This window comes from Nicotiana attenuata, unplaced genomic scaffold, assembly GCF_001879085.1.
Source record: "Nicotiana attenuata strain UT unplaced genomic scaffold, NIATTr2, whole genome shotgun sequence".
In the NCBI taxonomy this organism is placed as follows: domain Eukaryota; kingdom Viridiplantae; phylum Streptophyta; class Magnoliopsida; order Solanales; family Solanaceae; genus Nicotiana; species Nicotiana attenuata.
This window is the reverse complement of record NW_017672447.1, coordinates 157,631-181,424: the sequence shown is the minus strand read 5'-3', so window position 1 is coordinate 181,424 and position 23,794 is coordinate 157,631. Positions and strand designations below refer to the sequence as shown.

General features: G+C 37.0%; 3 protein-coding genes across 5 annotated transcripts; 1 reads left to right on the top strand and 2 right to left on the bottom strand.

The window, feature by feature from the left end:
- Positions 1-362: 362 nt before the first annotated feature.
- LOC109213237 (probable aspartyl aminopeptidase) lies at positions 363-11,704 on the top strand. Of its 3 annotated transcripts, none has more exons than XM_019377009.1 (10): positions 363-626; positions 1,274-1,361; positions 5,308-5,443; positions 5,903-5,962; positions 7,695-7,842; positions 8,438-8,677; positions 9,202-9,334; positions 10,065-10,246; positions 10,452-10,564; positions 11,331-11,704. In XM_019377009.1, the coding sequence occupies exons 1-10, from the start codon at positions 423-425 to the stop codon at positions 11,434-11,436; spliced, it is 1,410 nt and encodes a 469-aa protein (XP_019232554.1). In that variant the 5' UTR covers positions 363-422; the 3' UTR covers positions 11,437-11,704. The 3 variants fall into 3 exon arrangements, with proteins under 3 accessions (XP_019232554.1, XP_019232553.1, XP_019232555.1); XM_019377008.1 differs by having other exon boundaries at positions 5,690-5,962; XM_019377010.1 differs by lacking the exon at positions 363-626 and having other exon boundaries at positions 1,277-1,361; positions 5,308-5,471; positions 5,690-5,962.
- LOC109213238 (protein LITTLE ZIPPER 4-like) lies at positions 11,693-11,969 on the bottom strand. The gene has a single exon (XM_019377011.1). It carries the CDS (start codon positions 11,947-11,949, stop codon positions 11,716-11,718), a length of 234 nt encoding a protein of 77 aa, XP_019232556.1. The 5' UTR covers positions 11,950-11,969; the 3' UTR covers positions 11,693-11,715.
- Positions 11,970-15,335: 3,366 nt separating this feature from the next.
- Positions 15,336-23,506, bottom strand: LOC109213236 (R3H domain-containing protein 2-like). The gene is made up of 5 exons (XM_019377007.1): positions 22,993-23,506; positions 18,870-19,581; positions 16,714-17,083; positions 15,799-16,182; positions 15,336-15,704 (listed from the first exon to the last, which is right to left on the bottom strand). Exons 1-4 carry the CDS (start codon positions 23,267-23,269, stop codon positions 16,135-16,137), a joined length of 1,407 nt encoding a protein of 468 aa, XP_019232552.1. The 5' UTR covers positions 23,270-23,506; the 3' UTR covers positions 15,336-15,704; positions 15,799-16,134.
- Positions 23,507-23,794: the final 288 nt, after the last annotated feature.

Sequence of the window (23,794 nt, the reverse complement as noted above, 5' to 3'; positions counted from 1 at the left end):
ATTTCTATTAACAATATAATTATACTAAATATTGGATAATATAATAAATAAAAATACATAATGAAAATATTATTTGATGACTATATAAGTCCCTTTAATTTAATGGAGATTTTATTTATTAAAATTTAGACAATATCTATTCTATTAATATAGAATAGGATAATCAAATAATTGTGATAATTCCAAATGTAACATCGAAAAATTAACAAAGTGACAAATATTTTTTTAATATTGACCGCGCGGGTACGACTACTAGTTTGCCCTTAAAAAATGATTAGAAGAAATTAATAAATTTAAAAGGTAAAATGGAGTAATAAATTTATTGTTAATCCTGCTCAATCCTTCAAATAGGTAGAAATCAACGGTTGCTACATCCATAAAACAGAATATCAGTCCAGATAGTTGTAGTGTTTCACACGACAATGGCGGCCAATGCCATAGCTCGATTCCATTTCCTCCAACCATATCCAGTTTTCCCCAAACCTTCAGTACTTCTCTCAAAATTCCCTCAATCACCGCCTTTCTCCATTAATGTCCACAACATCAATAATCCTTGCCGCATTCATTTCCGCAAGTTCTCATCGGTCACATCACCACTGTGCTCCACCTCCGGCTCAATTCCAGAGGTCATCTTCTATTTCCTAAATTTTTTTTACACTAAAATCATTTACTCAGGGGTAATTATAAAGCATTAATTGGTATAACTGGTAAAAATGGAAATTTAGTCTATTATTGCAGGTTAAAATTCACTAATATACTGTAAATAAATAGTGAAGTTCGCCTAATTTTTGGTGTGAACTCGAATATCAAAATTACACTCTCTTCAATTAAGAAATGGCATGATTCATAGTAAGATAGTAATTCAAGTAATTTTTGTGTGAGTTCGAATATCCATTTTTATTAATATTTTTAAATTTTAAATAACGTGGTCCGTGCGAGAGTCGAGTAATATAATTTTGTTGTTTGAGAGTCAATTCATCTAACATGGTTCCATGCGAGAGTCAAGTATTGTGTACTTGTTTGTTACATAAATATGCTGGAAACCACAATTTTATATAACTGAAAATTCTTTAAAAGATCCTTGAGGATCATAGTTAAAAGGACTATTTGTTAATTGAAACAAAGAACATTGTGACTCTTTAAACATTAATGTGGGCAAACAAATTGGGACAGAGGGAGTATTTACTAACATCTACTTATCACCAGCAGGCAGCAACAGTTGTTTGTTTCCCCCCAAAAGATCTTGTTAACAAATAACTTAATTGCAATGCAGAGTGCTGAAAGTTCTGAATCGAGTACATCAATTGTTGGCGACCTGTTGGACTATCTGAATGAGTCATGGACTCAGTTTCATGCTACAGGTATATATTCCTGAACGCACAACTTGTTGTGGTATTGCGTTTTTATTAAGTTGCCATTCTTTAGTCTCTGACTGCCGTTTTTAATTTGTGAATATCAAGATGGATATTCACACTCTAATGCATCTTACATTTGCTAGCATTTTTTGTTTGGACCAAAGAGCAAAGCACGCGATTGAGAACAATGTATATTGCTTTGTAATGTAATTAAGGAAAAAGAACAATGAATGTTGCTTACTGGGGGTAAGTGGTAAGGAAAACACTATATTGGTTTGGACTTGAGGTTTGACCGTGCTTTTCTTGTTGTGCGTTTTTATCTCCTAAGTTTCCTCTATAAAATCCAAATTCATGCATAACCACACAACAGTTGAGCTCGGATGAAGTGCGAGGAAGTTTGAGAAGATTGCCTTTAACACTTTTGGACTAATTTTACATTATGTGACTTGGTCAATCACAAAACTTGGTAATTTTATAGAAAGTTATTAACATAGGTCAAAGTTAGTGGCAGTTGTCTCTAATGATAGATAACACTGGTATTTATCAACTTTGGTTATGCAAATTCCGACACCTGTTCAAGCTCAACCACCTCCAGATTGGATGCTTCATGGTGAGGCAACGCACAATAATGTTAAATCAAAGCACAGTATACTTCTTTTCATCAAAATATATCCTATAACAAAGTTGGAAGTTCAGCCAGTAGAATCGTTCTTGAGCATGAGAAAGGGTTCTCTGACACTCCGCTGATCGCTATGATCCCAATTTTGATGACTTTAATAGAGAGAATCACTCTATGCAAGAATTCCACGTAGAATTAAGGAAAAAGATTCTGCCAAATCAATACATGGATAACCAATTGTTGGGATAAAGTTTTGATGAATAAAGGCAAAAGAGGGGTCCTTCGTCTAAGATGGGGTAAGGGGGACTCCATGCATACAACTTGGTCTGGGTGTGTCAGGAAAATGAAAGGTAAAATGACGTGAAGAAAGACAAGATTATCAACGAAAATTCTTTAATTGAGAGTTAGAAGAATTTTGTTAAATGATCTCAGGACAGTAAGGTCATTTAACAGAAAGTATAGATGTTTAGTTAGTTTCTATAGGTTCCATGACTGCTTTAGACATAGTTTTATATTGTACTTTGCCGTAGTAATCAAAGTCCTTTCATTTCTGTTCTGTCTTTTTCCTAATCAAACTAGCCTGCTTACCATGAAAAAATAGATGCACTATAGGTGAATAACTGCTATTGCACTGTGCCGATGTTGTTTCATAAGGTGCATCATGTAGAAAGGAGGGCAAATAATAGCCTTTATAGCAAAGATAATTTCTCCAATAGCGGTAAAAATGTAGGACTGGGTATCATGATAAATACATGCATATATACAAAGCATTTAATAGTTGAGTTTTCCGCTTTTTAAGCAGTGTTGCTAGTCCCATAGGAAGCTTCTTTTTTCCTCACCTTTCACGTTCATGAGAATAAGGACAAAGGGAGCAGTCTCCTAGATTTTTATATGGTCTTCCCTTTACTAACTTAACGACAAAAACACCTCACAGCAAACGGCACAACTAAATAAACCCAGTGAGAGAAGTAAATTAGTACGATGGCATGGATCAGGTGACATGATCAAGCAGCTGCATTAATATCTGACAAGGTGTTTTTGTAGCATCACAAGTCTCTTGAGTTCTTGGTCTCAAATTGTCTTATTGGAAAATGTTGCATGTACTAATGACTTAATTAATTTTCCTAATTCTTTTCTCTAACTAAATTAAGCAATTGCGCGTAGAATTTATTTTTTTGATAAGGAGCAATTGTCCATACGTTTTACTATCCTATTTTAAAACATTAGAGCTTTTGTTTGATTGGTTTAGGTAAAATAATCCTAACATAAAATCTTGCATAGAATAAGATTTGGAGGATTATAGAAAACAATCCCCACACAATTAATGCAACGTTTAGTTAGTAGTATAAGAAAGTATATTCTTCGCATAATTAATACAACGTCTGGTTGACCATATTAAAAAATACTTGCATTTGCTTACTCCAAAAAGAAAAAAAATTTACTCAAAAAGTTATGCAGGAATCTGTGTACTATTTTGTGTGAGATAGAATATGGAACAAAATTATATGTATTAGCAATATAAAGATGACTGTTTAAAGACCAAAATGCCCTTAAAGTAGGTAATCCCTACATAATATTATCCATATTATTATTTTTTTTTATTTGCACCGGGTGTCCGAGTCTCTAAGAGCCCCGACTAATTCCGGGGGTGCACAGGCCCTCGGCAAGGAGTTTCCCGCAAGTGCACCACGGTTAATTCAGGTTTTACCCAGTTCGATGGCCCTCATGAATTGTTTGCACCCAGTGGGATTCGAACTTGAGACCTTGAAAGGGAGCAAACCCCAAGGCTCAAGTCAATTGCCACCAGGCCAACCCCTGAGGGTTATTATCCATATTATTATTAGTCACTGCATAACAGTCCCTAAATTATTATTCACTGTATAACGATACCTTCATTATTATTCACCGCATAAACAATCACTACATTGTAATTCCCTCAATGAGCATGTGAACGGAACAACCCACAGTGTACCAATAAATTTGCACTGTCTTAAACTTTTATTCTCCAAACATTTGGAGTAGCTGTTCTCGCTCTTCCTAATTTGATCTAAACTTATGTCTGCGTCTTTTATGGACCATCCTCCTTTCAGATCTATTGCATTTTTTACTTTTCCACATTATCTTATTTCTGCTTTCTGTGTTGGTGCATTGTTTATGATCTATCTGTATCACCTTGCTTTCACGGAACTTAGTTATAAGTAATATCTGCTAGTTGATTCCTATATAACATTGGTTTACAAGATTATCTATAAAATTTGTGACATTGTAAATTATTGGCTGTTTAATTATGGTTAGTACTTTTCGTTTGTTATCTGGTTATTAGTTGCTTCACAATATTTATGCTATTCAATATTATTTGATTTATCAAGCTGTTGAAGTGCATAAAGTTTACGTCTCCACTACGCGTCGTGGACATGTATAGGACAATATGCTGTGCACGTATGCACATGTCTCATTACTTTTGTGACCTCTGACATAGCAAAGGGACATGGTCAGAAAAGTGTAAAAAATTAAACCATGCATCCTTAATGCTCCTCTGCCTTTTTTAACGACCTGGGTTCACAATTCACATCACAGTTTTTGAAGTTTGTGAATTTTCAAAAGGTTTTGAATTTTGTATTTGGACTTGTTTAGTTGTTTTGATCAGATACGCGATAAAATAGGATAGACAGCAGAGCTAAGATGATTAAGGCAGGAGAGTAAGAAATGTAGGAGACAGACATGGTTTATTAATAGTGATTGATGACTTGAGTGGTGTATCTACTAAACAAGTTCGATAGTTGAGAAATGTAATATGTTATGTTTTCTTTTAGCGTCTTTATCTGGTTCAGCTGGGTTTTTTGTAGCCACCATGATGTCATTTTAATGACAATATCATAAATAGAGCATATGGTTTGTTGCATAAGTTGATTGGCCATTTAAGATAAACAAAGCTATTTTTCTCGTAGTGTTCACCATTTCTTTTGCATGATTCTTTCTAATGAAAATGTGTGAGCTTACCTCATTTCACGAGATGCTTCTCAAATTATTAGTTTTTGGCAACTGGGTTGATTATTCTTCAGGCAACAATATATGTTAATCTGAGCTGCATGAAATTTATCCTTTTACGTGTGTGAAACTTGGGCAGTCAATCAATTGAGATTTTTTGGGAATTGGAAGCAATGTTTGAACTTTGGTTTGGTGTGAAAGCTGCATTGTCTGTGTTCGGGCATGTATGGGGAGTGTACAGATCTCTTAAACAGATTTCTTGTATTTATGGTTTGTTGCAGTCAATTCAGACTTCTGCTTTCACCTGCACACTATTTTAACATGTGTTCTTCTTTTTAATAATAGCTGAAGCAAAAAGGCAACTAATTGCCGCTGGATTTCATCTGCTGAAAGAAAATGAGAAATGGGATCTGCAGCCGGGTGGGCGCTATTTCTTTACACGCAACATGTCCTCTTTGGTTGCATTTGCCATTGGAAAGAAGTGAGCAAACACTACATACCTCCCAAAGGTTACATTACAATTGCTAATTAGTCATGCAATGCTCCTTACATATATGAGCCTGTAGAAACCAAATTAAAAAATGGAATGTTCTGCAATTAGACACCAGTTATAGATCAAGGGGCAGTCTCTCTAAACAATATTACTCTCATCCAACCATTTCATTTTCCACTCCTTTAGGAATACTTTCTTATGTTGTTTAATCAGAGATATGAATTAGCTTTGCAGGTATTCTATTGGTAATGGCTTTCACGTGATTGCTGCTCACACAGATAGCCCATGTTTAAAACTAAAGCCAAAGTCCGCATCGACCAAATCTGGCTATCTTATGGTCAATGTGCAATTATATGGTGGTGGGTTATGGCACACTTGGTTTGATCGGGATTTGAGTGTAGCTGGGAGGGTTATTCTAAGAGCTGATGATGGTTCCTTTCTGCACAGGCTTGTGAAAATAACGAGGCCTCTCTTGCGAGTGCCTACGTTGGCTATTCATCTTAATCGGTCAGTTGCCTTTCGCTCAAGTTTCCTTTTTTTCCCCTCATATTTTTTCCTGCTCTCTGTTTGTGGTGTGAGGGGTTTTACATTCTTGAGTTGGTAAACATAATCCTTATTTCTTGATATCATCTACCATCTAAGTTATTGCTTTGAGACCACAAATCAATTGCAGAGAGCAAACACAATAAGAAATTGTAGCTGATAACTCCTGCATGATCAAGTTTGAGAGTCATTCTCTTATTTTTAACTTCATCCTTCTTACCCTATGACACGTGGTAGAGGAAATTGAATTTGGGAAAAACAATAATCAACATTATGCTTAAATTGGTCCATTAGTGTGTCAATATGTGTTTAAAACATGGATGGGGATATTCATGCAAATTTGAATAGCTTTCTCCCAGAAATGACCTGTGTTAGTACTTGATCTAAATTTTACACTAAATAAGGTTAATTGGTCCAAGACAAATAGCAATTATTCTAAGCACTTAAATCTGAAATCTTGTGGATATACTGAATAGTTTAAGTGAAAGTTAAACCCTACTTAAATTGTGGGATCCCATAGCATGTGTTGTTGCTTCTCTTTTACTGATAGAACTTCTTACAAAGACTTTCGAGGTCAATCTTTGAATATCTACCGTGAGCTTCAGAATTAAGGAGTGTTAATAGTTGCTCGCGAGACCTAAGTATGTCTCTGTGCCCTTGAAAGCTCAAGTATTTATCTCAACATGCAGACATATTTTCCTCCTTCCCATGCTGACCAGCTCCATAAATCACCTTACTAAGAAGAGACACGGTCTAACTAACATCTCGTCCAGCAAAAATTAATTTGTTCTTAGCCTATTTTTTGTTATTTTTATTATTATTATTATTATTATTATTATTATTATTATTGGGGACAGTTTCAAGAAAAGTTATTATTATTATTGGGGATAAGGCTGTTCTTTGGTTTATTATGCAATCCTTTTGTGCAAAGCAGCCGGTGAAAATCTGTGCTCTTAAAAAGCACACCAGCTACTGTAAGTGGTACAAGAGTTTCATTCATGCTTATTGTACCGTACGTTCAAATAGTCCTACACCTGTGGCACAATGAGAACAATAACTTGCAATTTCTTCTCCGAATAGAAGGCATCTGCCTTTTCCTTTTCTGTTTTTATGTTTTCAAAAGTTTGGAAGTCTGAAACTTGACTAAAATTCTCCAAAATGTCTAGTTTTTGGTCCCAGTTATTGCAATGTTTAAGCTGGCTTCCGAATTTTGTCTTTCTCACACTAGTAAGCTCATAATAGAAAGAAAAAAGATTTTTATCCTTTTCCCAAACTCATTTCAGCCTTCTTGTTCATCAGATGTTATTAGTTGAAAAGGAATCTTGTTTCAGTAGCATCACATTTGTACTGTGCATAAGTTGATTTTTTCCTGAAGTACTGGAATATTGTTAAACATAGCTTCCTTTTTAAGGTTAGCCTCTCTTCTTTCGATTGACAAACATCAATAACTAAATACAAAGATTAAAGGGTAACCTTGATGGAGGAGCTCTTTTGATTTATGTTTGTCAAACTGGTCAATTATCAGTGACAGTTGTCAATGATTTTATTTTTATTTTTTGAAATGAGACAGTTGTCCATGATCTTTAATTTCTTTCACCACAAGATAAATGGAAATCAAGCATTTTTCTGTAGTTTCTGTTTGCTTGAAGGCTTTGCTGATATCTCCTTTGCCCTGTTCAATTTTCCTGGCATGTAGAACTGTGAATCAGGATGGTTTTAAGCCAAACCTTGAGACTCAACTTATTCCGCTACTGGCAACAAAGACAGAGAATGCAACTGCTGATTCCACAGAGAAAAGTAATGTGTCTTCTTCAAAAGATGTTCATCATCAACTCCTTCTGCAGGTTATTGTTTATATTATATTCACTAAATCTGACCTATAATCCTGGAAATTTTCTAGGTTGTGGTGGTCAGTCAAAGAAAGATTTTGACTGACAACCAAAAAGGGAAACTCCGTTCCTGAATTTTTTCCTGGACTTATCTGATCTTTTTATTAACTATAGTATGTAGACTGACAGATGGGTTCCTCATTATTTCATTCCCTGGTCAAAGACTGCGAATTCTTTAACCCTCTTTTTCTATGTTGCTTCTAATCAAGAAGTGTTTTGGAAAACTGTAGTATATTGGACATCATTTAAGAGACACTGTGTTGAGAATATTAAAATAATGTATCGAGCAAATGATCAAGATAGGTAGCTGAATGTCAGAGAATGAAGGTTCCTTGTTTATATTAGTTTGTTTGCTTTGGTGGTAGCAGCACTGAAAGCCATGAAATTTGTTACACCTCATTTATATAATGAGTGTACTGCTTTTCTGTTCTTCCATCTTATTTTCCAACATCGAGAATTTGTTACATTATTTAACGCAAGAGAATGATGGATAAGGAGTACATTATGGATTACTGGATATGAACATTGATATTTTCCTCTGTGATCGCAGATCTTGTCAGATGAGCTCAGCTGTAAAATTGATGACATAGTTAGTGTTGAGTTAAATCTTTGTGATACCCAACCTAGCTGCCTTGGAGGTGCAAATAATGAGTTCATATTTTCTGGAAGATTGGATAATCTTGCGTCGAGCTTTTGTGGTTTGAGAGCTCTGGTTGATTCATGTACTTTGCCCGAAGATTTATCAAATGAGCATGCAATTCGGATGATTGCTCTTTTTGATAATGAAGAGGTACGTAGTATTGCTCAGTCTGAAAGTTCTAGCAGTGATTTCCCTAAATTATTTTCTTCTGCATTCTACAGATGCTACTCTTAGATGAGAAGTATATTCTGGGGAACATCAGATCAGTCCTTGTTTAATTTCTAAATTTTAGAATATTCCAAGCTAAGAAATATTTTGCTTATCCCAGACCAAATTTTTGTCTTGAAAATACTTGTTTGATGTAAATAGATTTTTTCATGAGTGTCAAATGTTCCAAGTGAGCACAAAAGCAATAAAGTCGGTTAGCAGTACTCTGAATCCTCTTTACAAGCTGTTTTCAACTATTCTGTATCCTCTTTCTAAGCTGTTTTTACATTTTTCCACCAAAAACAAGAAAATGAAAACCAGCAAGTTTGTCAGTCTCTTACTTGTTTCGAAATTTCCTTATTTAATCAGTCGATTTCAGCTTGAAATTGAACTTTAAATGAACTGATATTCCTTGTTTCAGTTTCCCATTTACTCGAACATGAGGTCTAACTCCACCAAGACTTTAGGTTGGTTCAGATTCATACCAAGGAGCTGGTGCGCCAACTATGTTTGAGGCAATGCGACGAATAACTGACTGCCTAAGTCATCAGTCTGCTGGAGAATCTGATTTTGCCCGCGCGATTCGCCACTCTTTTCTTGGTACTCTTTTTTTGATATGTCTGTGGCCTTTAGATAAGTGTTTGTATATGACTGGCTACTCCTGTTTGTACTCTCAAACCTTTCGTATGTGGATACTCCTCCTGTTCAGCAGTAATGCAATTGATCCCAGCTCAAATAAGACAATATAATGTGAAAGGTTGTTACTTTGCGTGATTCTTTCAAAAGGCGGTAAATTCAATATTGGGCCCTGTTAAGTTTACGCCTCTTCAGTTTCATTTGCTGAACATATCAATCTGAATACATGCATGTGTATTAGTAACTGCCTTCGAAGAAAAACTAATACATTCATTATTGAGTTTATCTTAACTTGTATACACTATATGCTCTATGGACTGACTAAGTGTCCGTACTGAGGCTTTCCCCTGACGAGTGCATTTCATTAATTATGTGATTGAGAAATCTAACAGCTTTGCCTAAGGATGGAGTTCCTCCCGGTTCATGTTACTAGAAGGCCTAAAGAGTTCCCCGAAACTTGTTCCTTCATAGAAAGGCAAGTGTGATTGCAGTGTGATACAAACCAGCCAAGGAGGACATCATTCTCCTTGTCGATAGGTTCTACCAGAATTTATGGGGTCTAACATGCAAATAACTTGTGATGTCATAACATACGGAATGAAAAATCAGTTTCCAGCATTCTTGTCAAATCACATTATTTTCTCCTCTGCATCTCATGTGAAACTTATTGTCTAGTATCCCATTCAAATAACAGTGTCTGCTGATATGGCTCATGGAGTTCACCCTAATTTTGTGGATAAGCATGAGGAGCACCATCGTCCTGAATTACAGAAGGGGCTTGTAATCAAGCATAATGCAAATCAACGCTATGCTACGAGTGGAGTTACGTCTTTTCTTTTTAAAGAAGTTGCAAGACTCCACAGCCTTCCGACACAGGTGATTTTCATCTTCCAAGTGCTTTAGCATAAATGAAGTGGAAACCATCAAAGAAATAGGAAGTAGGGAACGGAAGCCATGACTTGACCTATTCCTTGACTTCCCATCTTTCTCTTATTCAGGAGTCAATGCATAACTTTTATTAAGGATTCAAATCCTTTGTGTTAATGCTGCAAATGGTAACTAGTCCTTTAACTCCTTACAGGACTTTGTGGTGCGAAATGATATGGGATGTGGATCAACTATAGGTCCGATACTTGCTTCAGGAGTTGGAATCCGAACTGTTGATTGTGGTATTGCTCAGCTATCCATGCACAGGTACCTAGTTATGTACTATTGCATTCAATGTTGTGCTACATGGTGATCTCCTAGAATTCTCTTCCATTTTTTTTGGAAATTGGTTATACACCAGTCAGTAGTTTCCAACTTTCCACTAGTCAGAACATAATACTAACAAACTTCTGAAAGCAAAAAAAAAAATATTACTTTACTTAGTTCCAATCACAAATACTATTAACACACTTCTAAAAGCAAAAAAGAAAAATTCCTTGCTCTTAGTTCCAGTAAAATTGTTTTACCCAAGATGGGATAGAGGCAGCAGTCTATAACTAGCTTACTTTACTGTCATGCATCATCTGACATAAAATTTTGCTTGAGCCCATATTCGGCAGAATGATCTATATTATCAAGCTGCAATGCTTGTCCTACAGTGCAAATAGTGATAAGTTGTGATAAGCACTACTTTTTCGAGTTTCCTAGAAGATAGATGTTCAACATCCAGGCACCTTGGCGAACTTGCCATTAAGAATGTTTTTCTGTACTTTTTCAAAATAAAAATTTCTCTATGGTATAAGATACTGCCGGGCAGCTAGATGATAAACTTATGAAGTTTGAAGCTGTAATTAGCTCTGGTAGTTTGACATGATGAAATGGTCGCATCTAACTTGAGGGACACTACAGTATCTGAATCTGTTCATTTATATCTTCTTCCTCATTCTAGTTTGCCAGTTTTGCTTTTGTAACCTGCTTCCTTAAGTTGGTCATCTAATTCGATACATATGACTTTGCTTTTCTGCGATTGCAGCGTGAGAGAGATATGCGGAAAGGAAGATATTGATATTGCATACAAGCACTTCAAGGCATTCTACCAGACATTCTCAAGCATAGACAGGAAGTTGATTGTGGATTGATAATTGGTGAAGTAGAAACCTAGCTTTTTAGTTCACAACCCCTTATAGCATAATCCTTTTCCTTATTTTTCTGTTGGGGGTGCAGTTGGTATTAGAGCTTTTAGGCAAGCACTATTTGATTACTAAAAAAGTACATTATTTTGGTTCGAATGCAAAAATAAATAGTTTTAGTTGGCACATAGCCTTGTAATTGCTATAATGTTGGTAAAACCCAAATTGAAAATTCTGATGATTTTGATCTTCACAAACACCTGGAGGAAGTGACTTGGAACATCACTTTCATTCCAGTACCTGACGTTTGTTGGCTTCCATTTGATCACTGACAGAACTGGAACCCATATTAACTTCAAATTCAGGTTTCCGCTTGGCATTTTTAGCTGCTAATTTCCGTTTCAGCTCTGATAACAAAGCTTGATTCTCCTGGTTGAGACGTTGAGCTTTCTTCCGCAGCCTCTCATTCTCCCACATAATCTGACAGTTACGCAGGTACAGCTCTGAATTCTCTCTATCCATAGCTGCTAATTGCTCGCTTTGCCCTGAAGGACATCATGAAAAAAGTGAAGCAAAATCAGTATACCTCAATACAGAAACACAAGGCAGAGCAGATAATATAGAAAACTATCTTCCATGTACAGTAAGCATTGCATATATCGTCCATGAAGACAAATTTTGTAATGAATATAAAATAATATATCTGGGCTTTGGGTTAACAGATGTGGTTAGTTTTTTTTCTTTCTTGAAGCCATTAGTAATAATCATCAACAACAAACCCAGCGTAATCCCACAAGTGGGGTTTGGGGAGGGTAATGTGTATGCAGACCTTACCCCTACCTTGTGAAGGTAGAGAGGTTATTTCCGATAGACCATCGCCTCGAGAAACTAAGCTAGCGTTTGGACATAGATTTGATTGAAACTTGAAAAAAGAGTTTTTGAAGTTGTGTTGAAAAATAATTTTTGAAAGTTAAAGTTGTGTTTGGTCATGCATTTTATTTGAAGAAGAGTTGAAGTTTTGTGAGTGGAAGACAAATTTTAACCCAAAAACTGCCCTAAACCAGTTTTTGGGAACTTGAAAATTTTTGAAGTTTTTTTTTCCCAAAACATGATCATATTTCATGAACAAATAATGTTTTCAAAAAAAAATTGAAAAATGAAGTCAAAATCTATGGTCAAACGGGAGCTAAGTCATTAGTAATCAAGGATCTAATAAACAAGCCAACTCCCAATGATAGGACTGAATGTAATAATTGGTCCATTTTTGTTTCACGATACTTCAGTGAAGGCACCAATTCTTAGAACAAAAAAAATACAAGGACGCAAGCAGTTGGTAGACTTTGAGTTTTGAGTTAAGCAAGTAGAAACAGAAAATTGGAAAAAAAAAGGAAAATGCTGAGTTTTAGTATGAAGTTGAAGGGTCAGTACCTTAGGAGTAAGATGAATTTTGCTGGGCAGTGGTTGAGACAATAGATATGTTTGTTTATATAGTCATATGCACGTAAACTTGGTAAATACTAATTGATAAACATGACAACAATCACACGAGAATAGCACAGTTCACTATAAAGAAGTATTCATTACCATATCAGCAAAGCCCACAAACTTTTCTTTATCCTCATATAAAACACAGGTCAAAGTGCACTTTAACCATCAAGTTAGGGAAAGAGAAAGGTTTCCTATTATTTCCTCCTCCGAATAAGACGCTAGATTTTGCTTTAAAAAGTGAGAAATAGTTAGGCTAATCTTAGACTATTGCACGTGGTTTTTGCTTTGTAATTGTAATAATAAGGTTGTTAAAGAATAAAGCCAAGAAAGAGACATTCTCAGGGTGGAAAAAGTTGCCTCTTGTGGTGCAGACACAAACATGCTTGCGCAAGGCTTGAGCACGGGAGACAGCTGAGGCTAACCTGTGATTTCAATATTCATGTGAGAAACCCCAATATTATTCACACAACCATATGATGCTGTAAGTTTTGACTTTCATATGCAAAACAAACCACCACCCCTAGTATTTATGGGCGTCTATAAAGAATATTTACGCAATCTATTCAATTTAACTGGCTATAACAGGTTGTTAATCTCCTTTTTTTTGGTTTATTATGAAACAAATACTCCTCAAAAAGGGAAACAAACTAGGCAAATGTACCAATGTTTAGGATAGCTTTCCAATTGTGCGTTACTAGTAAAGTGTTTGGTTTTTCTTTTGCAAATGAGATAATAAAGTAATCAGGAACACGTCTTTTGCCCGAAGAAATGGTTGTGAGTAGAAAAATATATTTTTAACGCAATTGCACCATATAAGCCTCATCTATCCACAAATCTTCTATTACTAGATCCATCTATTTAAGAGTTTTCACCAATGTTTTAAAAGGCGGGGGCGTGACTCCTGAGGCGAGGCGTTTTACCTCTGACGAAGCGAGGCATAAGCCCTGAGACATGGGGCGTAAGTCCCACGGATCTTTAAATTTTACTATTTTCAAAAATTTTAAAATAGTATAAAATAAAAAATAATTATAAAAATACATTAAAATCACAAAATTATAACAAATAATCTATTTAAGATATTTATAAAGTATAATTCAACTATGAATAATACGAAAAGTATGACATATATCATAATATGCAAATTAGTTGCAACGTCATTACAACTCAAACATCAAAAGTAATGTATTCGATACAAAATCTTATATGTATCTCTTAAGGAGTAATGAATCTTGAAAGAATTTCGATATTATAATTTGATATTTTTTCTTAAAATACTCCTTTTATTTAATATGCTTTCTATTTGAAAGAGAATTAATATAAAAACATAATTCACAATTTCAATATGATTCTCTAGCATCATTTATTTTTAAGTTTCAACAAGTTAATAAAGTGACATAATTCACCATACAATACTATGATAACTAATTATTCGTAAATAGTTACTAGCTAATACTGAGCTATTAAATTAATAAGTATTGTATCTCATAAACGTGGAAAAAAACAATATTTAGAAAAACAAAAAAATTATGGACTATTATATAGTAAAGACATAACAAAGTTAATAAATAAATACCTTTTAAATGAAAGATTTATTTAAAATTAACTATCATACAGTCCTAGTGGATAACGTACAATATTTTAATTTTAATTATGACATAAATACTCTTTAACTTAATAATTTATGATTAAGAAAAAAGTAATTTTGAATACTCAACGATTTATTAAGAAAATTTGAGGATTCACAAGGTTAGTTACATACAATTGCATAAAGTTCTATTAGGCGAGCCCAGTACGCTGGGCGCTGGGCGTGTCCGGGGCTTTAGCCCCGATGGCCGAGGCGTAAGTCTCACGGAACTAAGCCCCAGACATAAGCCCAGGGGCGTTTTACGAGTACTCCGCCCCAAGGCGAGTCCCAATTCTGCCTTTTAAAACAGACTTTTCACTTTCTTTTTTGTTTCCAAGATGGTTTTCCTTTAACTATATTAGTTATCTATTTCACAAAAGATACCTCATTTCCCAGACATTCCATTTGGCTACAGAAAATCCACTTGTACTTGTTGACATTTGCATCCTACTAATAACTAATTGTTCATCCCTCTCACACCCCCGGTGCTAATTGACTGCATTTCGATTACGTAGAGTCCTGGCTGATGATGGGACGAAGTCGAGAAAATAGACCATATTTGTTGAGTTTCTTTGCCACTATGAATACGTTCAGAATATAAAAGTAATGCCGTTGTTGGGGGCATGAGTCACATTTTTCTTTGAACCGCTTATGACACTGAATAGAGATAGCATACTAGATGTCCTGTTACGCCCAGCCTCTAACTATTAGCCCTGAACGATTTGATGCAACCACCAAGTGTCAAGTTGCTTGACACTACGACACTTGGCCGCACTTTCTCTACAGAGAATTAGGATATATCAACCCAGGGGAATACTGGCGCAGTCGCCAGTTAGGATCATTATCATTTTGGTCAAGAGCGACGAAGGAGTTCTGACCAAACAAAATGCTTCAGTTACAAACTAGTCAGCGAAAGACAAAGTACACGAATATTCTGTCCAAACAAGAAAAGCGGTAAAAGGGAAAACACTTTCCATTTAAATACATTATCTGCAGAGTCTCTCCTGGACATTGCTTCAGAGGAATATCCCGTATTCAGAGCTCTGTATTATCACTGTCAGTCTGGCACCAAAGCTACCAATTGCTTAAAGATTGCATGTCCTGTTGACACTATTTACTCAAAATCTCTAACCGTATTGTCTTTCTTCTTGGAGCTTTGATGAGGCTGTCACATAAATCAAGCAGCACAATGTTACATATACTTACAGATGTAGAAGGCAACTTTAAGAAAGGCAAAAAAATGGAAAACGAGAATAAACCTAAAACCGATAAAACTTCTTATATTGCCAGCTCTGAACTCTTGCTGATTTCATTTGTCGTCATCATCATCGTTGTCATGATTCCATGGCAATAGAGCTGAGTGCCCATCCATGCAATGGAACTGTCAGGACATATGAGCATCCTCAGCAATGCAGGAGGCTCCATAAAACTGAGACTGGTGGATGGATTCGGAAAATATTGCAAGCTGAACAATCTACTCCAACAGGTCTCAGTTGTTCATGCCTGCACCCCGCGATTTGCAACATTTTTCCGCTCAGCACCCCCCTCAAGATGCTGAATTGTACGTCGCAGGATGCAGGCATGGCCCGTGCCCCTCACCGGGGCCGGGCTAATCCAAAACCATCAGGTTGCAGTTGATGAGGCTGGAATACCATGAACAGGAGGAGCAATCAAATGATGAAGCAAACCATAAAGTGGGAAAAAAATAAACCAGAAAGCCAAACACGACTGATGGATAATTATATTATCTCATGTGAAAGAAAGAGACCCTCTCTACAAGCTAAAATTCCTCTTCCTCGTACACATACCAATATAAGATAATATAGCTTAACAAGAGTAGCTGTCATTGGATCCACTTTTTGTATCTGCATCACTAAATCCTTCGAACATATTAACCAAGCACTTAAATATGAAGATCCCAGCATGCTCTTTACCGGAAATCTTTCCTCAAACTTACTAAACTTTGCTTCAAGCTTAACCTATTATCATCTCTTGCACTCTGTGTGAGGGGTGGTAGTGTGAACACGTTAGGTCGAAACACGACTTATGAGACAGTTTTTCACCACATGAAGTATGAGTCGGTGCAATTTCCTCTTAAATCTGTCCAAGTCCCCGGAGTTCAGCAAATAACAAGCCCAAATGATTGAAATGGAAAGAAATTTTTTTTGCCATACCTGTGAGAAGGGTTGGTGAACCTGCTCGTGAGGATGGATAAAAGTCATTCCAGGACGCTGACAAGGATACTGCGTTGAATGCAAATATATAGCTGTGCTTGAGCGTGCACTAACATGATTGTGACTAAAAGGGGGAGGCATCATGCTATCTGCCGGACCATAACCAATGCCAGGAGTCGCTGATGCTGCCCAAGGCCCAGGTAAATGTTGAGGAAGTGGACGAGGTTGGTTTTCAGCAGAAATGGGAGACCGAAGTGCTGCACCAAGCTGGGGAAATTCAGTGTTGTAGTTTATTGCAGGAGCGTACATGGGCTGAATTGTATATGGGCCACCAGTAAATCCAAACCCAGGATCAAACCTTTGCATGTATCTGCAAAATAAACGTCACCATTGGACTCACAGACTAAGTTGCAGGAAAAACGACATGAGCATCATAGTGAAAAGATCCATGAGCACAAAAAGACAACAACAACAACAACAACAAAAAAGCCAGTATGTTCCCAACAACGAGCACAAAAAGACAATTTGTAAAATTGAGACAGGACAAAAGTTGGATGTGCTATAATTGATGCACATAATTCCATACAGCTTAAAGAAGAACATGGCAAGTAGTACTAAAAGCTTTTGCAAGAAACGCCAACACACATTCTCATATAAAGAATTCAAGCAGCATCAAATATAAATAGGACGTCACCCAAAATAGTATAAACATCCTAAGAAGCAGTATGCAATAGAGAAGGAAGAAACAAGAGAAGGAGCATAGGAATAAAGGTAACTGAATAGCAGCTCAACCACCATTGCTTTAAAATCATAGCAGCTTATCTCAAATCAGGATCTCCCCCCTCTTCTTCCTCTGTATGTTCTCCTCCTCCTCCTACCAGGTTCTTCTGTCCCTCTTCGAGTTCTTTCAATTCTTCAAGAGTCTACATCATAGCTGTTAATAGGACTGTCTCCAGGGCTTACATCTTTATTCCAGTATTATGTAAAAGGAACATAGGAATAAAGGTAACTGAATAGCAGCTCCAAACCACCATAGCTTTAAAATCATAGCAGCTTATCTCAAATCAGGATCTCCCCCCTCTTCTTCCTCTGTATGTTCTCCTCCTGCTCCTCCTACCAGGTTCTTCTGGCCTCTTCTAGTTCTTTCAATTCTTCAAGAGTCTACATCATAGCTGTTAATAGGGCTGTCTCCAGGGCATACGTCTTTATTGCAGTATTATGTAGCAGCCTCATAGTCTTCTTAAACAATTTGTTTGGCCTTTTTGGTTTCTATTTGGTGCCCAGAAACAGATATAGTCCATTTTTTATGGGAGGCAGAAGAGATATTCATTTAGAGTAGAGTGTTCCAGGAGACTGCACATGTCCACGTCCTATCTTCCAATATATAACTCCAGATTCAGTATTTGTTCTTCACAGCAAGCAGATAAACAAAATTTCCACTGTCCGGAGGATCATTATGTGTATTATGACAACTTCACTACATTCAAATCCAGATACTTCGGCGATGATTTTTCATCAAATATGATTGGAACAGGCCAAGAAAGACAGTTCTTTGGACTAATCATATCCTGTGTTTGAAGCAACAGACAAAAAGGATTTAAAAGCTCTTCCCTTATGCATCCTATAACCCAAACCTCAGATTATAATCAATCCGTACCCTCCCCCCACACAAAAAAAAAAAGAAAAAAAAAAAGAGAAAAAGAACCTACACGAAAAGAAAAGGGAACATAGGTGGTACAACTTCAGAAGTCAGCATGTAATAAAAGAAAGAACCATAGATCCCCACATATACTTCGAATCACTCTTTGTGTAACACCAATCATTCTAGAACAGCCAGTCCACAAACAAGCATTTCCCCAGATTGGTCAGTAGAACATCAATAGGAATAAGCATTTGTAGAAAAAAACCCATTTGAACATTTCATATACAGAATACATGGCAAAGAAATGCACGAATACTTGCCAGAATAAAGTGATGGTACTTAAACATCTCATAGAATAAAGGAGTGCTTTTACGACAATATAAAACAATCCGCTCGATCCATGTTAAAAGAGATACCACATGACTGAACCACCAACACATACACAAAATAGAAACCGAAGAAAAGGGGAGTACTTTAAAGTATATTCACAAAATAGCAGAGGACGGAGAAAGACCTGTCATAACTCCTGTCATAATCTGGGTCCTTCCGGTCAATTTCCCGATCGCGAAAGATAGCCACCTTATTATTAGATTTAGATCTACCAACTGGCTCCTTTTCTGTCCTACTTCTAGCTGATCTACTGCTACTTGTCGAAGAATCAATCAGACCCCGCCCAGTATTCAAATCAGAACCGCCAGCTAGACTAGTTTTTTCTTCTAGCTGTGGTATGCCTATTGAACCATACTGAAATGTATCCTGTGACCTTGATTCAGTTTCAGGTTTTACATTGGAGCTCCCACTTAAACTATTAGAGTTAAAAATACGTGCTCGAGCCCTATTATATTCCTCCTTTCTTTCCTCAACACTTTTGGCAGAATTTCCCTTTGATGAATTTGAATTTGAAGAACCTGCAAACTGTGAACCTTTCTGTGGCCTCTGCTTAATGGCAACCTTAACAACGCCAGTATCTCCTTGAGGCAAATTCACCGGGATGTCAGCCAAGCGAATCAAAGGCATCCGACATTCAGAAGTCTTGCGCACAATAATTCTGGAACCCGAGCCATCCGGTAGACTATTGTCCAACAAAACCATTGATTGTAGTGAATAGTGCTGTGCCACACGGTGAGCAGCCAGTCGCAAATAGGAAGTAGGCAGCTGCTGGAATTCCATCTGCTGTCGGCCAGGGTCCCTGATGAACTTTTCAACATCCTGCTCCATCCTCAGAACTGAGAAAAGGTAATGAAAAATCACTACATGTATGATAAAGAGAACCGATCCAACTAACAGAAAACCTCCCCCTCCCCCCCCCCCCCCAAAAAAAAGAGATAAAATGAGAGGGAAAAAGAAAAATGCAAACAGTGACATTTAAGGAGACTAGTTATCTCAAAATGGAAACACGGGAAGAAGCAAGATAGTTGGAAAAATAAGGCACATAGAATAGAAAAAAGCACCCAAAGGTAAGTAAAGAATTAAACAATGAATATTTTTATATGAGTTCATCATATTAGTATGTGATGACCAAGAGCCTATGCCAGCATAACAGCTAAAGACTACATAACCGAGAATATACAATAGAGAACATGGTGTTTCTTGATAGAAAAAAGTTCAAGTTTCTCCTTTTCTTTTTTCCTTTTTTTAGTAAGGTGGAAAAGGTTCAAGTTATCCTTCATTCAGCCAAAACGGATAATTATTCCTTCAAAAACTTGCCCTTTTATGCTTTTAGATTACATAAAATGGTTCTATTTTCTCTCCTTTTTTATGATAAGCAAAGACTTTCAATGATGTATATCAGCAGTAAGAGTGCTGGAGTTGCACATGGCTGATGATGTAAGAACGAGCTGCGCAGGGAATTGCAGAGATCTAGAAGAGGCGCTACAATATGTGGATGTCATCCAACACCAAAAAGTTATTCGAATTTGTACCTTTGCTTTACTACACATTCCTATTGCCCTCACACATTCCAGAATTCCTTTCCCTACAGATACCCACCAGATGCAAGGGGGGATGGTCTTGCATAATGGTTTAGCCTCTTTCACATGCTTACTGATCCAGCATTGCATCAACTTAGTGAGAATCTCCGGCATTGTCCATTAGAGCTTAATAAAGATCAAAGACATATTCCAAATTTTCTGGCTGGAAGAGCAAACCAAAAAGAGAAAATTGACGTCCTCAGATTCTTCTTCACATAAAGAGAATCTGCTGGAAATAGACAGGCCTTCTTTCAGCAAGGTGTTTGGAATTAAATAGGCCCTAACCAAGCAATCTGCAACCTTAAATAATGCCTGAGATTTCCAATTTCTTTTCTAGGATAGCGAGAAGGAGCTGTAAGGTGATAGCTTTGGTAGCAGGATTTCACTGTGGACTAACCCTTTGTGTCCTGTGCAGCCAATATAGACTGGAGTTTGCGTTAGTCAAGGAGCTGACTCTAACTGCAACAGTAGACTTATCCCCCTCACACCCCCCCCCCAAACAAAAAAATACAGCACTATAGTCATTCTTTCCACATCCCAATCATTGCAATTCCTTCTGAAGGTTACATCCCAACCTTGACTAGATATATAAACTCATTATGGCCTTATGTCTCCTGCAAAACGGAGCATCCCAGGGTGCTCTTCTAGAATTTTAGCGGGGCATGTCCTAACCAAGCATCTACCTAGAATAGGAAATTTCTACTGTCCCTGGTTTTGTATAGCATGTACTCTAAAAGGTCCCCCGAAGCCTTTGATATGCTTCCATCCTCCTAACACTACAGGGGTTAGTTACAGGATTAGTGACAGAGTGACCTTGCACCATATTTTGCTCTGACCAGTGGATTCCCTATAGCATAATCCAGCCCACAGAGAAGTCCTTGAATCAGTTATTCAGCATGACTTTCTTTGACATTCTGCTTGGTTATTCCATTACTAGAATAAAAAGGAAGGACAGAAGGACTCACACCTCGGCCCTGGCCCCTTTTTGAAGGAAAGAATCTTGTCAGTGTGCCATACATTTGAACTAACATTCCATCTGTAGAGATGCACAAATAAATCCAGTTGATCCATTTTTCTTCAAATCCCAAGTCTTTCAAAAGATGGTTAGAAAGTTCCACTTAACATGATCAGATACTTTTCCAATGTCGACCTTACACAGTTACAGTCTTATTGTCCTGGCATTATTCTACTACGATTGTCCTTGATGAAAGCTAACTGAGTGTCAGGTAAAAGCTTCCTAATTCCCTTCTTAGCCTCTTTGCAAGGATTTTGGTAGAAGCTACCAGCCAAGCTTACTTCCCTGTATTCTTTCAATTCCTTGGATCCACTCTTCTTTGTTTAAAAGAAAAAAAAGTAAAGCTCCACTCTTCATTGAAATACATGCAACATGAGACAATTAAAAAGAGAACTTCCCAAAGCTTTAACTTGGGTGGATGGAATCGATAGCTCACTCCATCATATCCCAACGTTCAAATAAAATGATATGGCGGTCACCAAGGTCAGGTGTCTTGTCTCCTATGTGTTCTTGACTTCTTTCACCACTGCAATGTCTTTGGATCCATTCTTTCTCGTCAACAATTATCTTCGCTTTGCAGTCAAAAGAGACCAATAATGACAAAGAATGTTTTCAGGTTTTAGCAATCCGACATATGCATGCAATCTGAACTTGTAGTCATCCAAAGGGGTCATCAGGGGAAGAATCTCCTTTACTCCAACATGAAACTTGGTCCCACGGAGATGAAAGTTTCACTGCTTATCAGTTACCTCCATAGCAACCAATGCCTTGATCTTCTTTTTTTCAATAAAAGTATCACCTTACCTTCTAAAAAAAGTAAGAGTGGCTTCCGAGCCTCGTTGCACACACCTCAACTATTCCACCTAGTACATACTACCTCCCACCAAGGCTTAGGCAGATGGAAAAAGTTCACCTAGTGGTTTTTTGTGAACCATGGTCTCCCATGATTTTACACATTTCATAGACCGCCACACCATTGGATGCAGCCAATACTCTAGTCTCGAATTCAAACAATTAAAGACTCAGTGAGCTTTTCCAGGTAAATACACTACTTTTCAGTTCCTCTAATTTTTTTTATGAAGTAACATCAATTCCTTTAGTTCCTAATTCTCCTCAATGCCTCAATTCCCTTTTCTTTCTACTATTATAAATAAAGATGTAACCATAAAAAATTATTGTGGTAGTACTCCAGACAAGCAAAAGTACCAAATTTGTACCCTTCATACTGACTACCAGAGAGAATCAAAGAGAATGCACTTCACAGAGGAAAGCACTACCAGACACTGATTATAAAAGAATCTAGTCAATCTACCAAATAAACCGCAGTTGTCCTTTCAGGTTCTTACCAAATGGGTGATTTAACCAACTGAAGTATAGCAGCTCTATTGTCATCTCAATAAAGTCTTTACGATAATATTGCGACATTGCATTCATTTGGGATTCATATAACAGACCCCAACTAATTTAGAATTCAGATGTAGTTAACTGATTGACACAACTAACAACAATGTGACAGCGAGTATACGACCACAGAAATAATCACAATTCGAAACATGGCACATCAGGAAAACAAAAAAAATCAACTAACAAACCCTAAATATAACGCAAATTAGCACAATAATCAGATTTTCTTAAAAAATGGGAATGCTAACCGGAAAGCCGCTCTCTAGGGTTTTGTAAAGCCTCACGAAGAAACTGATCGACGGTGTTAACCATATCCTCCGACACACCACCCGAACCAGCACGGGCCAAAGCCGAAGACGAGGAATCAAGCAGCTCAGATTGATTACTATTACTATTGACAGAAGAATCGGAATCCTTTTTCGAAGAAGAAAGTATAAGCCGCCGCATACTAGCGTCCACGTCAGCTACCTCCCATGACTCCGGCGGGACTCCGAGATCATCCGGAATAGCCACAGAGCCCTCCATAGGGTTCAATTTTTAGCTCAAAAAAAAATTCAAAAAATTCGAGAAAAAGAACTAGGGTTTGTTCATGAAACGAATCATCGAATCAAACCTAGATTCGAAAATTTGGAGAAATTTCATAGAGATTCAGAGAATCGAATCTAAATTAGAGGAGAAAAACAGGACAAAACGGTTCTAGGGTTTCGAGAGAATGTGGGAGAGGAGAGAGAGAGAGAGGGGGGGTTTGACGAATTATAAATTGTTTTCTTTTGCGTTGCTTCGAGGGCATGCTAATTCATGGCGCGTAATATGCACGCACATAAACTGAGAGTGGGAGTTTGCGAAGGCATTTGTTGTTTCGGAAATATGCTGATTTTTTGGGGACTGTGATATTTTTGCGAAAAACAAAAGGAGTGGATGGAATCGGACTGCTGGGTCGAAAAAAAGAATCGGGACTAATGTGGATGTGGCAATTACAAGTCATTAATAGCTTGTTTGGAGGTCACTTATTATATTATATGGTATCGTAACTTCAAATATAATATTTAT

What these genes read in the sequence shown, in the direction of transcription:
- LOC109213237 (XM_019377008.1), top strand. Translation starts at nt 423, where the DNA reads ATGGCGGCCAATGCCATAGCTCGATTCCATTTCCTCCAACCATATCCA. An exon ending in GATTCGCCACTCTTTTCTTG is followed by an intron (nt 9,335 to 10,064) that starts GTACTCTTTTTT and finishes TTCAAATAACAG; the next exon opens with TGTCTGCTGATATGGCTCAT. An exon ending in TCCACAGCCTTCCGACACAG is followed by an intron (nt 10,247 to 10,451) that starts GTGATTTTCATC and finishes AACTCCTTACAG; the next exon opens with GACTTTGTGGTGCGAAATGA.
- LOC109213238 (XM_019377011.1), bottom strand. Translation starts at nt 11,949, where the DNA reads ATGGATAGAGAGAATTCAGAGCTGTACCTGCGTAACTGTCAGATTATG.
- LOC109213236 (XM_019377007.1), bottom strand. Translation starts at nt 23,269, where the DNA reads ATGGAGGGCTCTGTGGCTATTCCGGATGATCTCGGAGTCCCGCCGGAG. An exon ending in CCCTAGAGAGCGGCTTTCCG is followed by an intron (nt 19,582 to 22,992) that starts GTTAGCATTCCC and finishes ACCTTTTCTCAG; the next exon opens with TTCTGAGGATGGAGCAGGAT. An exon ending in TTCACCAACCCTTCTCACAG is followed by an intron (nt 16,183 to 16,713) that starts GTATGGCAAAAA and finishes ATGGTATTCCAG; the next exon opens with CCTCATCAACTGCAACCTGA.